The sequence below is a fragment of the Perca flavescens genome, chromosome 11, assembly GCF_004354835.1.
Source record: "Perca flavescens isolate YP-PL-M2 chromosome 11, PFLA_1.0, whole genome shotgun sequence".
Taxonomy (NCBI): Eukaryota; Metazoa; Chordata; class Actinopteri; order Perciformes; family Percidae; genus Perca; species Perca flavescens.
The window spans coordinates 19,648,141-19,666,018 of NC_041341.1; the positions used below are offsets into that span (position 1 = coordinate 19,648,141).

Sequence of the window (17,878 nt, forward strand, 5' to 3'; positions counted from 1 at the left end):
CAGACAAATTCTATTCTATATATCTTCTATACCACTTTAAATCTACTGGAACAAGGGGGAGGTGATTTCTATAAATACTTTCCTAATATATCCAACCAATTTGTTAAAAAATGAATGGCAAGAAAAAAATAGCTAGCTATACAACTAAGGCACATTAGGCCTACTTTATAATGTCCAGCACAAACCAGAGAGCATAGAATGTCCCCATGGGACGTGGCACTGACAGAAAGTTATTTTTGTTCTTTACTGCAGAAATATCTTGTTAAACATATATGTTAGGGTGAGAGGGAGAGACAGAGAAGGGAGTTGTAAAAGGGAGAGACAGAGAAGGGAGGGAGAGACAGAGAAGGGAGGAAGATTTTGCAATTATAATAGCAAAATCTTCCTCCCTTCTCTGTCTCTCCCTCTCACCCTCCCTGACTGATCATCTGGGTTAGTATCCATCTTATTTGACCTTGAGTAGACCTAAAAGGCAGGGCTACTGCTTTGCTTCTTATTCTGATTGTACAACTCAAAAGTTGTTTATTATAACTCTTAAATATCCTTTCATTACCATTATTTCTTATACAAATATAGATATGATACACATCTATTTAGGAAACATGGGCTATTTTATTACTATTTTTTTTAATGCTGAGCTCACTCTATTTTTGTCGAATTCATATAATATAAATTGTAAATTAGATGTTTATATTTGTGAGTGAAAGCGTGTTTTCATTAGACTAATCCAGAAAAACTCACATGGTTTTATTGTTGTTCCCTTGGTAACAAGCAAACCCTTGCCCTTAGCCTACTGGCATTCGTGTGGATCGTACCACTTTGTGGTCGTAGGGGGGTTCATCGGAGATATAAGTTATAGAATTACCTCTTTTTGCCAAAAACGTATTACGTTAAAATCAACGTAATGCATCTAAAACTGCGACATAACATGTCGTTTGCGGCTCTTTGATTTAAATGTTGTATATTCAATTATCGATCGCCTTTAGGATTCTAAGCGAACCCTGGAAACCCCCGTAATCAAATTAAACTGACGATCGTACAGTAAGCTGTCAAAAGCTTGTTGCTTAAATCTGTGCAGCGCTACAGTAAAGTAATGAAGCAACGAGGTCGAAATAACGAACTATAATTCTACGAACAGAGCGATAATTACATGGTTTGTTAAACAGGCATTTTGGGAGCCCTTGCCATCTTGTTTTTGTTAACGTTACTTCACTTGGACTGCAGTGTCGTCTGTCCTAGCTGGTGCGTGATTGCTGTTTCCTGAAGCGGTTCATCCTTGATGGTGAGGTAAGCAGGTGCACTTCTTAGCTAACGGTGTGGCTGACGTAGGCTAATAAACGTTAATGTTTATGTTCTTTATACCATTAGTCCAATGACAGCGGTGTCTTTAGCTTGCTAGCTAAGTATTCGTGATTAACGTTAGCTAGCTAAAGTAGCCGAGGATGAGAATGCAAATCTAACTACGTGAAACATGCTAACGTTAGCTACCCCTCGAAGTACCAAACTACAAATAAGACGATAGTGTCAGTCAACGTTAACGTCAAAGACAGTCATTGTAACGTGGTATTGTAACGTTAGCCTATTTTCTGCTGCTTGCTAATTGAGAGACAACTGTATATAACGTTACAGTAACGTGGTATATGGGCGGTACATCCATATTCAGACCATCGAAATTCACATTTCCCCTTTCATGAAATATGGACAAACGTTCACAATCAATTTAAAGTATTTTCTAACTGCTGGTGATATTGTGGTGCAATATCATGTGTGCATCTTCTCATTTTGAATTAACTGAATACGGCAGCATCTGTCAGCAATAAAGACTGACCTACTGTTCAAACTGGAAAAAATGTATCACCAAGAATAATGGCATTCATAAAATACAATGTAAGCAACAGGACTCTCTGCTTAATTTAGCAAATACCAAAAATAATGTTTAAATATCAGTACTAAAAAGTAGTGATGTGGCAGAGTTTTAAATGAACTGTTCTGGCTAAACAGCACACCATCATGTCATGAACTCAATATATTTTACTGTAAAAATATTCTCTATTATACACAGCAACAATTGTGGTCAATTTTGAGAGTTTATCTTGTCAATGTTGGGATTTATCCTGCTCAATTTCACATGAAACTCTTTTTGAGTGAGAAGTTACATATCAGAAGTCAGTATGCATGGGAGATGAATTAATTATGTATGCATTTTTGCAAAATAGGCTGAAAATTTTGAATTAGGATTATTGAGTGGGTTTGAATATTTAATATGCGTGAAGGTACTACACAAAAGTGTATTATGAAAAATTACCATATTTTGTATGGTGGGTAAATTACATTGCATGATGCTTTACATTTAACACTTGTTCTGTTGCACACCTTTTAGAAGTGGAATGATGGTACAACAGTAAATATGATGGTGCAGGACTATCCATACACTTTATACAAAAGCTCTGACGTACTCTGGTATCAATATTGAAACCTGGCTTATTAAGCAGTTGTAATTACACAATTGAAATGGCAGACGTCCAAATAATGCAATTGATTTGGGCCTATTACAGAAATTGTACTTTGTAAAGTATGTTCAGGACACTCATGGATGAGCTACATGGTCTAATTGGGGCAAAATGTTTGTTCAGTGTTAGTAGATATATAATTTCTTGTGTTTATACTTTAAGTGTTGAATTCAGTCACTTCTAAATAATATAATTTTATTCATAGATAAAGGATAAATGGTCAAGTGCCAATAGCGTCTTGCTCCAAGCTGTGCACAAACAGTGCATCAGCTCCTGGTTTTCTATTGGCCAATATCTGACTGGGAGGATCTTCCTGGGGGCTGGCAGGCAGGCAGGCAGGAAGGGGGGTGGCTGAAAATGCTTCAGCCAGAGTTGGACAGGCAATTTTTACTGTTGTGAAGAGAAAATCTTTGCTCACTGAATCCGTAGGACAAAGAGGGGGTTAAAAGCGGTTGTTGCCGTCATTATATTGCCAAGTTACCTGCTCAAAAGTTGGTCTCTAACCAAGATTCTCGGTTTGGGACAGAAGTTCTTTAGTGCTACATGAAGTGAGAGAGGTAGGTTTCCATTTCTCTGTTTCCTGACTTGCGCCCAGAGGAATTTGCTGCAGTATGCTGTGGGATAGCATGCACTGAAGCTGAGCGGCTGTTATAGCCGAAGATCTGGGTTAACAACAGCAGAGTTTATTCTAAAGCTGTGCCTTTTGTGTCTTTGTACATTTGTAGACAATTTAACTTGCTCTCAGTGGAGAAACCTCTCAACTCTGGTAAATATTTATTCAGCTCTCAAGTTAACCACCTTTTCTGCCTGCTCAGCAACTTCCTGTGTGTTTTACCAGTTAATGGGCTGGTCTGGCTATACCGCCCTGTCTTTGACTCCCAACATGACGTGTGTTTAAGCTTTGTCTTGCTTTCCTTTTATTCTGTATGTGCTTTGGTGGGCCAATAGTCAGCATATCTGGCGGTAGCAATTTGGCACCAAGTGCCCCACAGTATTAGCAAGTAGAGAGTAACCGTGTGGTGGAAAATAGGTTATAGTGAGCAGAGAGAGCATACAGAATATGTGTGATAGAGGAAAATGTGTGGAAGATGAAATCTAGTTTTAATTGGCAGTCTGTTGTAGTGTATACTGATCAACAAAATGTATTACAAATGTAGCATAACATCCATCTTATGGTTCTATGGATTTAAGCTTTGGAAATGTTCATATAGGCCTGCCGTTATTGATTGATTGATTACCATGACACATCCCAGCTACACAGCCTGGGCCCAGACTAGCACAACTGGCTCTGTTTTTTTAATGAAGAGGCACGGCCTTGTGAAATAAATTGTGGAATGTGCAGACATAATATTGCATCAACAACAACCATCACAACATTTCTGAAGTTTAGAATGGTACGTCAAAATAGTGAGCATCTGTACATTGTATTATCTGTTAACTAGCTACCATTAGCAACATTAGGCTGGCAAAAGATACATCTAGATGTTCATGTTGAGATGTGTGTGCACTGTGCAGACACAGGGCAGAAAGAAAGCAACATGACTGAGAGAGATCTACATGATGAGGAATTATTGTAGAGTACATACTACATAGTGTTATTGAGCTAGTGATCTGTTTTGTTTTGTGCAGTACAAAAGCCCAAATAGTTTACAGTGTCATAAAAGAGACAAAAGCAGTGAATGCTCACATTTGAGAAGTTGGAACCAGAGAATGACTGGAGCTGTGTTTAAGAAATGACTCAAATGATTAGTCTCTGCTAAAGAACAGATTACTCTAGAGAATAAGTGGTCTCTAGTAAATAGAAGAAAGTACATGAGATGCTATCAGTGTTTATGGTAGCTCTAAATGTGCCAATTGTAGAGTAATGGCACATAATTGTAATGCTTATTTGGATACAAATTCTGTAATATTCATGTTTTTGTCTTTCAGATCCCCAGCTTGAAGTTGGTCCGTCTACATTGCTGGTCTTTGCTTTTTTCAAGGCCAGACTCAATTAAGCACCCACACAGGATACCTCAGCTGCAAGTCCTCTGCTACCACTTTGCACAACGTCAGCACCTAAGCCATAATATAAGAGGACAGAGATAATGACCTGAGAATGAATGAGAATTAAATTCCCCTCACTTGTCTGATATTTATGGGCACCATCATTTGTGGAATATACACCTGAATGTGTCACAGAAAAACATACATCTGCAGTTGTTTCTTTTTGATGGGTGATTTCTCAGTGATTGACCAGCCATCTGATCTTTCTGCTCCAGTTGATGGAGGACTCACCAGGTTGTTTTAAAAGAGGACTTTGCACATAGAGCCAACCTACAGCTTTTGGTGTATTAGGCACAATAAGATTGACTTAAAATAATTTATGATTATAACCTTTTGGACATGGCGTTGAACATGTCTTCAGTAAGAGACACAAAATGGCTAACTCTGGAAGTCTGTCGACAGTTTCAGCGAGGAAACTGTTCACGTAGTGATGAGGAATGCAAATTTGCTCATCCACCGAAGAGCTGCCAAGTTGACAATGGGAGAGTTGTTGCCTGCTTTGACTCCCTGAAGGTAAGAATACTGCACACCCTCATATAAAGGTATATGTTTCATGAAACATTTACTTGTTACCCGTGTCCCTGAATTAATGGTTTCTCTATTGTATTATACCAAATCAAAAATACATTTTTACATTGTTATTATTATTATTATTTTTTTACATATTTTTGCTCTTCTAAAAAGTTTTTGGGATTACTCAAAGTGCATTTGCGGATGCAGGTTCCATCTCCTGTCCCATTAAATACAGTTAAACATGCAGGTCTACCAAGCTAACCAGTGATAACAACATGACATGAGCTGGGGTGTGAGTTTGGAAAAGCATTCCTGATATCAAAACAAACTCTTTTCTTTCTACTCCTATTTCCTCTTCCTCCCTTGTGAGTGTTAATAATAGAGGAAGGAAATTATCCTTGATTACTACTGTCAGTTTAAAGTCTTAACCCCACCTAATGGTGAAATCCCCCCTCCCCACGCCCCTCCCCCCATATTAAACTGCCCCAACATCTGGTTGTATGTAGAAAGATGTCAAAACTATAGATAATATGACACTTCCAAAAATAGAGCACCTCATCACTTATCTAATCTCGACTATAAAAATATTTCTGGCAGCCAGTTGGATTACAGCCCGTTTATTCTCCTACCCTGAATGAGACACCAAGGCTGCCTTAATCCACTCTCACACATTCACTATCACCACACAATACAGCTTTGCCCCCAGGATTATTCTCATGTTGAGTCATCGTCTTATCTCCTTACTGTAGGCAGTTTATACACAGCTTGTCTGGACAGGGCCTTCTCTGTTCCCCAGGGGTCAAGGGCTTGGACCGAAGGCTTACACATAGTAGCTACCGTATTCCTTTTATCTTAAAACAACATTTATTTATTTGCATCAATTTTGCTGACAAAATATTAACATCAAAACATCACCAGTTGGAAATCTACGTATTCAACTTTATAATGAAAGATACTGTACATTACGCTTAGGGCCAAACTAAATTGTGGACTTAATTTTGGTGCATTTTCATAAATAAACGTTAAACAATAGAACAATTGTACACAATAGAGATGTTAAATTCCTATTGGGACTAAGTGAGTAAATTAAAATAAATATCAAGCCTAGTTTTATTTTACAATTACAATATTTTAGAAACCTAGAATTACAGTTTGTGTCAGCTAGCAGTTGTTGCAGTCATGTGATGATGTCGCAGCTCCTCTTCATGAATAGGCTTTTGTCTGAGGAGTCATCAAATGTCTGTTACTGACATGGCTTCTGGCATAATGTCAACTGGTACTAACTCAGTACCTGGTACTCACCCTCAGCCTTTGTTTATGAAAATAAATAGAGCTAGCTTCCCAAACAAATTATGTTTTTCTCTTACTTGTCCACTGATGGGATTTTATTGACATGTGATTTGTGACTCAATAGAATAGATCAGTTGCTTCTAACAGAGTTAACTATTGCACAGAAGAATGTGCACATGCTTTGCTATTGTAACTAGTATCTCATGACATCCATTAATGCAGTTGAATGTCTTGTTGATACACAAATGAGCTGTTTCCTGTGGCTAGCTCCTCTCATACAGCTGAGAAGTGAGCATACCCATTCATCACTTAATGCAACTTCAGCTAGATACTGTCGAGACAGAGGAGCCTCAGCTTCCTCATCGTCACCTCAGTTTAACCCTCCATAGCTGTGGCACATGAGCCTCTATGCCACTGTGTTACGCAAGACATACTTTAATTTCATACTTTCAAGCTGTTTCAACTGTAAACTAGAAAGTTGTATCACAATTAAACATTAGACATTAAAATAATACTTTCCAATAATACTGCATTTTCTCAGAGCTATATCCAGACTAATGACACATTGATGACCATTAAACCTACATGGATATTCACCACAAATAATATAAATCTCTTGGGAGAAATGCAAATTATGTGAAATTACTTTACTTGATTTGAATATGAAGGGCAGGGGAAGCTAACCTCTCATTAGGAAAATACAGATGCTTGATTGACAGAACTTGTATTGGTAGATTTATTTTAAAGTCCAAGAGGAGATAGTAATACTTAAGCTTAATAACCATACCAGAGTATAAAATATAAAGCAAATCACCATTTGATTCCCTTTGGACCACCGTGCTCCTTACAGCCCTGTCTATTACATTTATATTGGCACATCATCTACAGCCAAAGCTAACATTCAATGCCAATGTGGGAAATGGTATTTCCTTTATGTAGCAAGGAAGTACAGTTGTGTAGATTGAGGTGATGGATAGTTGTGTAGAACACATCTGACTTTCATACTGGAGGACATTTGCATCTCATTTTAGACCAATAATTAAAGCCACTGTTTCAAAGAACAATTGTAAAATGTCATGATGAGGAACAATAACAATATTTATAGGAACATGCGATCTGTTTCTTTATGCCTTTTCTATTTTCTCTGAAAACAGGGCCGATGCTCAAGAGAAAACTGCAAGTATCTTCATCCACCTTCACACTTAAAAACCCAGTTGGAGATAAATGGGCGCAACAACCTCATCCAGCAAAAGACAGCAGCAGCTGTGCTTGCCCAACAGATGCAGCTCATGATGCCAGGACACAGCATGCAGCCTGTGGTAAGGTCCTCATTTAGTGGTTATTAAGGATGAACTTCTATGTGTTATGGTGCTTGTCTCACTTGTAATATGTAACATTTTCCCTCATAGCCAACATTTCATGTTACACAGGGACTGGGCTCAAATACTGGTCTTAGTTATGGTTCATACATGACACCTTTGAGCCATGGAATGAGCCTCATCCCAACAGACAACCTCTCCAGCACCCAGGTTCTTGTTTCTGGGAGCCCACCCGTCACGGTCCAGAGCTCCTCCTCTTCTTCTTCTTCTTCTTCTCCCTCACAGAAGCTGCAGCGTTCGGACAAACTAGAGGTATTCATGCATCACAAGGAGAGATTTAACATGAAAAAATACATTAGTTCTGTGGGTTGACATAATCTGGCTACATGCTAAAATGCTGAATTCTTGTCTTTATAATTGCTCCTCTCAGGTGTGCCGCGAGTTTCAGCGGGGAAACTGTGCAAGAGGGGAGACAGATTGCCGCTTCGCTCACCCCAGTGACAGCCCAATGATTGACACCACAGATAACACTGTCACTGTTTGCATGGACTACATCAAGAGCCGCTGCTCCAGGGAGAAGTGCAAGTATTTTCACCCGCCTGCACAATTGCAGGCCAAAATCAAATCCAGTCAACAGCAAGTCAATCACACAGCTGTCGCAGCCCAGGCTGCAGCCATGGTAAGAGAGAGTCTTATCCTTCTCCCCAATGAAAAGTGTTTTAGTTTGCACAAAAACACATTATCCTGTATTATGGTGGTTTCTAGTGTAATTGTGTTTGCCATGACATCACTGAATGTGGAGCGCTATACTTTTATATACTATCATTTGTAATGGCACATTTAATTTAGTGGCGTTAGTATATGCCCTTAAAATTAACTGATGTCTAAGTGTTAAACAAAGCAGGAAAACAGCAATTAGATTCATTGTTAAACCTCCTTCAGTTAAAACTGTAAGCTAAAGGTCAGATTAGTGATTTCTATGATCAGGTGTTTTCAAAGTCTGACACTGTGCCCCCCTCAGACAAAATCAAGACAATGCGCACCACCCACCACCCCACTGCTTGTAAACCGGTACTACTAAGTACTACTCACCGTTAAAAGTATGCTGAATTAGCTATTAGTGGCTGTGTACCCATATACAGACAACATTTACTGGATTACTTTATACTGAAGAAAACTTAAAAAGGTGATGATTTTCAGACAATTTTCTTGAGTTATAATGAGCATCTTTTTTCTATGTTGTTATTGACCAAGTCATGACTCAGACAAGGAGTGCCATTTTTGTCTCAAATTGTGAGCAAAATCAGCAGGCCAAACTACAATAACTTATTTCCTGTTGTTTATAGAACACAGTATCTTTGCCTCACATCTCGCACTTCACACACACACACCCTCCCCCCACCCCCTAACTCTCCCACGCACCCCTGGGGCGGCACACATCAGAGTTTGAAAACTTCTGTCTTAGACTTTAAGACTTAAGACTTTAATTTAAATTAAAGGGATTTTTAGTCATAAATAGAAAATCTGCTCTTTGTCTGTTTCTTTTCTGTAATTAGTTTGTAATGCTGAAACACCACAGATATAAACAGACCTGTTATTACATCAGAAAACATTACAAAGAAGGATGAGATGAGATTAGATTCATGGTAGTTGTCAAGGGTTAGTCCTTGTATTAGAATGCCTGTCAATCAAATTGAGAGCAATAGCAGGTTCCATCTTGCATTTAGATTTTTTTATAATGGATCTATGCTTTTTGCTGACATTTTAAGGCTTGTGCCTTTTAAACAGGCCCAATCAAAAGATGTATATTTTCTATGTTAGCACATGCACCAGACACCCCATAGACAGAACTGGTGCTAAATTGCAGACTGAGAATTGGCATTTTATACAGTTTTATTATGTGCTTTACAGTTTGAGTCATTGTAATGGCTAAGCTTTGTAATAACTGCCTGCATGGAAAAGTGCACAAAAGAGCAAAGTCATCTGTTATGTACTCTGGACCAACTTGACAGTTCCGCTTCATAATTTCTGCCATTTCCTTTTCCAATTCTTGCATCTTAAAAAACGTTTCTTGGTTTAGTTTCAGTTTTAACATTAACTTACTTTAGTTAAGTTTATTTTAACATAATGCATGTTCCAGTCTTTCACTTGCCAAAGCCTATGCCACCTGACTTCAGTATAATGTGCTTCCTTACCCTCCATAGACCATCTGTCACTTTTCAGTTACATCATTTTTCATGGTTACTCACATTTACATAATATTTTTGTTTAATGAAATGTAGGTTGTATTTTAAGCTCACAGAAGCAATTATGTTTTGCTGTGTATAGTACAAGTAGAGGAGGCAACTGACATTCCACCAAAAGCGAGTGTGAATGTAGTAAATAGAGCTCCACATTCTGTGTTTTATGACATTGCATACATAGTTATTTCAGCTGTTTATTTGTTTATGTCATAAAACCAAGTTGTTTTTCATTTAACAATAAAATGTTCAGTGCTTGATGTGCATAACATTGTTATCCCTTCCTAAGACCAGTGTGCATAGTACCACTGATTGCATCATGGTAGTGGTAGTGTTTTGATTACATTTAACAAACTCGGATCGAGTAATGTTATAGTGATCAATATACAGTGTAAAAAATACAAGATTGTGGCCTATCATTGTAAATCTTTGTTGCCAAAGCTATTTATTGACTACATGTTGACCTACTAATGAAGGAGTCTTTAGTTAGTGTGTCCTTTAATCAATTATTTTGGTTACTGTGCATGCATATTGTGTTTTATGTGGTATACTACATTCAGATTATTTTGTTTTTGTTTTCCCCTTCTCACCTTTCCACAATGCTGTCCCCCATGACGCACCTCTGCTTGCTGTTACCTGTATGTTAAACGCTTGAATCCCATTGGCCCACTGCCATCATGTGCTCGCTGCCTGCTATTAAAAGACTCAGTCGACTGCCAAAGCAATGAAGCGATCCCTCGAGGCAACTGTAGACCTGGTATTTTCACCTTTTGCTTGGGTTGTAGCTATTAATTGTACTGTAACAACTTTTCATTTTTGTCATTGTGGTTTAAAGCTTCTTCAAGTCTCACATAGTCTTTGTGTACACAGTCATCATCAGTAGCTTTAAATGCTTAATGTGAAAGATGTTTTGTTATTCCATTCATATTTGAATCCTAAAACATGCTTGATTTTTCCATTATGTGAAAACAGTCACCTTTATTGTGTAGTCGTGTTTGCCATTTTTCCATATTTTTGTAAACAAATACTAAATATATTAAGTGTTTAAAGCGTAGCTGAATAGAGAGAAGAGAGAGTGTCATGCCTCCTCTTGTTTCCTTTCAGGGCTATCCCTACAGTGTACCCCTACCAAAGAGACCAGCTTTTGAGAAGAGCAACTGGGCCAGCTCTCTCCTCAGCCCTAGTTTTTTGCACTACCAACAAGCTCTAGCCAACTCACAGCTGCAGCAGCCCACTGCTGCATTTTATCCCACAGGTGAGCTTCTAAACGAGATGTGGATTTAAAGCTAAAGTGGGGAATTTCGTACACTTTTCCATTTCATGTGTGTCTGAATTGTTTTGTTTCTGGGATTAGATACTGCTCATAAATATACACACTTTTGTTGTCATTTGACTTAAGAACTAAGATGTAGTATTTTACTTGACTTTAATCTACATATCTGTTAAATCTTTACTGTCTAAAGACCAAAGGTCTTATTTGTGTATGCTTACTACACTAAAGATGTCTCATGTGGGCTCATGCCAGTATTGAACATCTCTCTCTCCATTTTATAATCACACAGGTTCTTTCTTCTGCATGGCTCCCGCTAACAGCATTGGTAGGTCCCTTCCTTATTCTTTTATAAACTATGTGTCATATCAATGGAGAACAAAAGTGAAGCTTTCATCTGGCTTTTTTGTTATTCCAGCACAGGAAAGCAAACCGTTGAGTCTTGATCAATCAGGCCCCACATTAAAACCACATCAAAAAATGATCAGAAAGTATTATTGTTTTTTTCTGTACATATTTGAGCTTTTCTTGTATATTTGTGTGTTTTTGTTTTGATAAGTCTTGTAATATATAAATAATCCTTTCTCAAAGATCAATTGAGGTAGTCAAACAGAATATACAAATGTAAGCAATTTAAGGGATTTTGTCTGTAGAAGTACCACACACCATCGATTAGGAAATTTGATCAGCATCCCTTAGATTCACTTGTTTTTTATACTCTTAAATGTTTTACATTATTAAAACTCAAATATCAAAAAAAAAAAAAAAAAAAAACTTTGATCATATCTGGTGGTACACGCCGCCTCTTTTGGGATGTCAAATTATGGACAGATTTCCTAATTGTATCTCTTATCAGCTCTCCTTTTATGTTCTCCCCTGCTGTCTCGCTTTGCTGTGTGATCACATGCCATCTGCTGGTCTAACCCAATGATGGCTTGCTGCTAATGTCATATTGTATTTGCCTGGCAAGAGATAGAAAAACATTGCTATGGTTACCATAATGCTCCACCTCCCTTTTCATTGCTTTCATGGTTCCCTTCCTGAAAAAGTCCCCATGATGTACAGTGCTACGCCTGCTACTGTCTCTGCAGCAACTACTCCCGCCACAAGTGTCCCCTACGCAGCAACAGCACCAGCCAATCAGGTTTGCTCCTTTTTAAAGCTTTCTGTCATAAATCCTTGAGCTTTGAATAAGTGCTTCATCTTTATATCAGGGGAGTTGCTTCATCAGCATAGCATTGCCCTGCTTGCGTTGCCTGTCATTAAGCTTTATCTACCTGTAGACCTTTAGTTGAACTAGGCCGCATCTCACCCCTTTCCCTGATGACAGACATCATTTATTTAGAGGTCTTCCATCTGCAAATAGTGGTGTTGCATATATTCTTTATTGCATGTTTTTTGCTTTGTTCCATGTCAGTGTCTATTTCACTACTCAATATGCAGTTTAAAATGTTCTCTACAATAAAAGCTTAGGTACTTGCCATACTGGTTGTAATAATATGTTAATAATTGCATTAATTCATCATCTGTGAAAATATGCTGTCCTAATTGGGGTTTCATTTTTATGTGAGAAACTGTAATGAGACCTCTTTCAGGAGTAGAGATGTTAAGCTGTGTGAGTATGTGTAGCATGCTACAGCTGATAGACAACAGCTACTGTAGTGTACACTGCCAAAACTCTCGGGTAAAACTCACGCTTCAGAATTTCTGTTCCGGATGTGCGAGTAGTAGACAATAATTGACTATTTTAACGGGCTTGGGTCACAGGGCATACTGAACCAATGTTGCATACCAACCGGACGTCCTGTACCGAAACGGTTTTGGAAGAATACATGTACCGATACAGCCATACTACTCACCTTATGCCTAAAACTCTCTCTGAATGACTTGCTCTGACCAGTGTCAAATCGCCAAAATAAAAACACTTTCACTTACAGTAGAGAATTCAAATTAAAACCCCTCATGAGAAGCAAAGGCAAACGTGTGTATTTACAATGGCAAAAATATATTATATTTAAGGATAAGCTCATAATACATCATACTATAGCATGACACAAGTATTGACTTCTTTAAAATGCCATGTTACCCCTTTATTTTGAAGCCAACTTTAATCAAATTCCAGTTGGAGGCTTTCATTTCTGGCAACTTGTCGCCATTTCCTCAAGACTAAGATTGCCCCGCTGTGTGCACTTTGTTAACAGTCTTCTTTTCTTAGTTCAGACATTTGTTCCACATGTGTAGTGTCATATGCACAAATCTAAAACATCTTTACAAATGCATGTGCAGCTGAGCGTTACACAACACTTTAGATTGCAGTGAAGTTACACAATACGCAGAGTTCTGGGGAAATGTGTATAAAATTATGTTTAATATACTTATACTGTAATATACATATTCAATTTGATGTAATGGTACAGCTATGAAAACTGTCATAAATTGTGGCAAGTTTTTTTATTTTATTTTTATAAAGTTAAAGACCTAAGGGGAAGTTACAGCCAATATCAAGATTTTAAGGGGTTTCATTTCATTGTACCAATTGTATATCCATCACAATGATCATTCTTGATGAGCACTTTTGTCATGTAACAAAAACACATTTGGACCAAGTATATTTTTTTATTGTCTGCAACCACTAAGTGACTGTGTCTTGCCCCTGAAACAGATCATCCTCAAGTAAACACCAGTAACAGAAGTCAGTGCCGTGTTGCTGCTGTTAAAGACGCCAAACAGCTGCTCTGTAAATATTCTGTTAACACCACACACTATCTACAACAATCTCCATGCTGATAACATCACTGAAGAAAAGGTTGTAGACATTACTCTGATCTCTCATAATAAATTACATAGCTCAGTTACTAGGATTATACTGTTAGATAAGTGTCACAGAAGATTATTGTATGCACGCACCTTTGCACCTGCATTAACATGCATCCTCAGTAGTGTGCATAATATCCTGGTTTCTATTTCCTAATCCAATTCTGACAAAGATCAGAGGTGCATTTAGCCTCTTAATCAGCTGAAATGCAGTGCGTCTCCAGTTCACATATAGGAGGCTCAAAAGTAAAAAAAAGTTTTCTGAACAAATCCAACCAGGAAGCACATGGAAATCAAAGAAAAACAGGCAGTGCAGGTACAGTAGTAACACCTAATATTAACTGATATTGAAACACGCTGAAATGTTGTTCACTGACAGTTTAAAATTATGTAAATAGTACAAGAGGAAGGGATGAGCATGATAGATCTAATCTGAAAACAATACATGTTAAGACCAGGTGTAAAGGGGTCCTATATTGTTTAAATTATATCCTCAACATATTGAGCAACAAATTATTTTTCCTTTCTTGAATGTGTTATGTAAACTAAAATGATTTTCACATTGATTGTTTTATCTAGTGCCAGCTTTAATTATTTCAAACAAACTAGTAAAACACACTTATTTTAACTTTGAACTTTGAATTTTACATTGTACAAATTACGAAAGTTTCCTTTTAAATGTTCTGAGGGTAGACCATCTATATTGTATAACCTGTCATCCCCAGAGAACAGGATCAGTGCTCCACCTCCTGGTGTGCCTTTGCATTGCATATACAGAATGTTTGCTGCAGATACTTTTTTTCTTTAAGGCAGTGAAGCAACAATGATTCAAACATTTAGGTTTTACCCTCTGTATTATAAATTAAAAAAGAAATCCCAAATATTTGGGTTATCGGTCACAGTGATGGTCGACTTGCTGATGTATCTGGAAGTGGTTTTCACTGGAGCCAGTTTCACAAAGATATACTTTGACTATGGCTTAGGTCCAACTAATCAGTCAGTTTTCAGATGTCTGAATTAATATGCTGCACAGAGATGTCTAGTTCTTAAGTATCTTAAGTAGGTCTAATGGCTGACCACGTAACCACCGCAATCCGCTCATCAGAACATGTTTTGATCCAAAAGTTAGAAAGACATTGTACTGGGAAGATTCCCCTTCTCATTTCTCGCTCTGCCATATTGTTAGAAACCGATAAATTATGAGTCATGTTTTCCTCCTTTTTGTAGATTGGTGACACTGGTCAGCAGGTGTCACTGATTGTTACCATGGAAACACTGGTCAACAGGTGTCACTGATTGTTACCATGGAAACACTGGTCAACAGGTGTCACTGATTGTTACTATGGAATTATTTTAGATCTAAATTTGGCTCACATTTTAGGCTTAACATAAGTCTATCTTTATTTCTGTGAGACTGTCTAACTTGCATCAAAGAAATCGAAGTGCAAAATCCGAACGGGCCTTACATTACAGACCAGTCTAAAATATCTTTGTGAAACCAGCTCCTGGTTCAACATGAACATTTAGGAAACCATGTTTTTAATAAGAGCCTCCACAGCCATTGACTCAGTAAAGGGTGTTAGAATTACTACCACTCAAATTCAAACTAAAGTCCCTGTAATCCCATCAGGGATAAATTGAGTAGTGTGTGAACTGTCAGTCTTAATGTTACAGTCTGTTGTAGTACTGTATTATTTGAATGTTACAAGTGCCTGAAGAATTGTGCAGATGAGGATATCCCTGCATATTGTAAAGGCTTTGTGTGAAAAAATCACTCGATTAAATCTACTCTGCTTAAGTCGCATTTAGAGAGAAATGTTTTGCAATGCTACGTCAGTGCATTAACTCTTTCAATTCATTTTCACAGAGGACATTTGTATGAGTGTACTACGTATAAGAGTTGATATCAAGCTTAATTTCATTTGTTTAAATTTTAAGATGATTAATGTGTGACAATTGTTTCAAAATTAGTTTCATGCACAGTACAATACTTTTAAGGAGGTAGATGTTTGGTGAAGTTTAGTTGTGTATGCTTGATACCACATTATGCAATTACCCATCTTTGTTTGAAACTGACAGCAGACAGAGTGGGTATTGTGTCTGGTTAAGTGAAAAACAAAATCGTTTTCACTCATATACGTAACATTCTCTTGAATACTTTTCATGTAAGTTTTTAGTTCCCTGTTTTGCAAACAGCTTGTGCAAATATCAACCTTTCCTTTTAATGTTTCTGATGTCTTTTCAAATGACTGATATAAGTTTTTGGTTTTTTATGAAAATGTGTGTGTACAATTCTGTGTGATTAACTCTGACAATCCACCAAGAGATATTTCATTTGTTCACTTTTTATTTTTTTCTTCATTCGTTATGAAAAGTTTGACACATTATTGGTTGGAATATAAGGAGTATACTTAGAGTACACTACTGCATATTTTACTAGTTTAACATTAGAAAAGAAGGCTTTTAAAATGTATTCTCTTCTATTTTATGATGAATGTAATTTATTAAACTGACTTTAGCTCTGCTGGAGGTTCCTCAAAGGGCCTTGATCTGTTGTATTAGCCTATGATAAGCCGTCTTGTGTCAAGGGTTTAAATGTTGGAGCAAAAACAAAGCTTGAAACATTTCATCCCTGTCACTGCCTTGTCACCTGTGAGGGACAACAAACCTTTGTATGAGCAAGGCAATAGAATTGCTTTTAATGTACAAAAGTGCATTGTACAGGCCACATTTTATGAAAAGTAACTTTCATAATAGTGTAATAATAGTTTGTCATTTAATTGTTTGGATGTGTTGCTGAGGCAATCTGAAGTTGCAGTGATTAAAAACTGTATTTTTGTAGGGGATGCTTTTGTTTTTCCTCCTCACAATAACACATTAGATTGTACTGTCAGATATTTGACTTTATTATGCCATGGTGAAACACTGTAAGTGATCCAGTGCATGAGAATATATTTTGAAATGTGAATTTTGTGTTTTATATGGTTTTCACTGCATGTTAACATCTTGCAGCAAACATAATCCACCCTCAGATAATCTGCAGTCAGGGGGTCAGCAGTTGATGCTTCAGCGGCTGTTTGAACCTTCATTTTCTTTTCATAATATGTTTGCTTTTCAAGTTTAGGTTATTAGATATATGACATGTGTTCCCTTATTTATTTTACCTGCAAATAAAAAGGCATATAGCCAAATGTATGTTTTACACCTTTTGGCAAAAAGCTTGAATGTCATGGATACACCCCCACATGGAGGTTGTTTGAGATTTGGGTCACCCAGTCAAAAAGATGTGGACAGTAAGAATGTTTGGTCTGACTGACTAAAGCACTTTCTCAACCGTCGGACTGAGAGGACATGCTTTTTGTAAACTTTGCCTTATCTTTAATCTATTCCTAAGTTTGTATTTGTTCAGTAACTAAGAATTTCATTTTGTCTAATAAATAAAAAGCATTTCACTGAATTTTTTCGTTGAAATTATTGCTACATGAGTTTTGAGTTTGAAGCCAAAATGACAGTTTGTAAAATAAACCCAAACACCATTCTGATAGGACTGGCTAAATTGGTTGTTAAATTAAATCACAGATCGAAATATGCGAATGCCATTTGATTCCATCCTGGCCTGAATATAAACTGTTCCTCCTTTCTTTTTAAACTTACTTGTGAACATTATTTTATTTGTGCATAATTAAACATTTCATGTGGATAGTTTTGTTCCTGTAAATTCAAAATTGTGTAAAATCTAATATTGCAAATAAATAAATGTCAATTAAATGCCGTGCTGTGAGCTCTGTTTGATTTTGCACTGTACATTTATTTTTCCATAATTTTAATGCCAGTCATATAAAGACCCTAAATTAAAGGTTTGCAAGTTTTGTTGAT

General features: G+C 37.2%; 1 protein-coding gene across 6 annotated transcripts; it reads left to right on the forward strand.

Moving 5' to 3' along the window:
- Positions 1-882: 882 nt before the first annotated feature.
- Positions 883-17,770, forward strand: LOC114563811 (muscleblind-like protein 2a). Of its 6 annotated transcripts, XM_028590723.1 has the most exons (10): positions 885-1,287; positions 4,440-5,069; positions 7,514-7,678; positions 7,769-7,990; positions 8,109-8,357; positions 10,622-10,675; positions 11,023-11,173; positions 11,481-11,516; positions 12,238-12,332; positions 13,851-13,948. In XM_028590723.1, the coding sequence occupies exons 2-10, from the start codon at positions 4,896-4,898 to the stop codon at positions 13,863-13,865; spliced, it is 1,161 nt and encodes a 386-aa protein (XP_028446524.1). In that variant the 5' UTR covers positions 885-1,287; positions 4,440-4,895; the 3' UTR covers positions 13,866-13,948. The 6 variants fall into 6 exon arrangements, with proteins under 6 accessions (XP_028446527.1, XP_028446526.1, XP_028446524.1 ...); XM_028590726.1 differs by lacking the exon at positions 10,622-10,675 and having other exon boundaries at positions 883-1,287; XM_028590722.1 differs by lacking the exon at positions 12,238-12,332 and having other exon boundaries at positions 13,851-17,770.
- Positions 17,771-17,878: the final 108 nt, after the last annotated feature.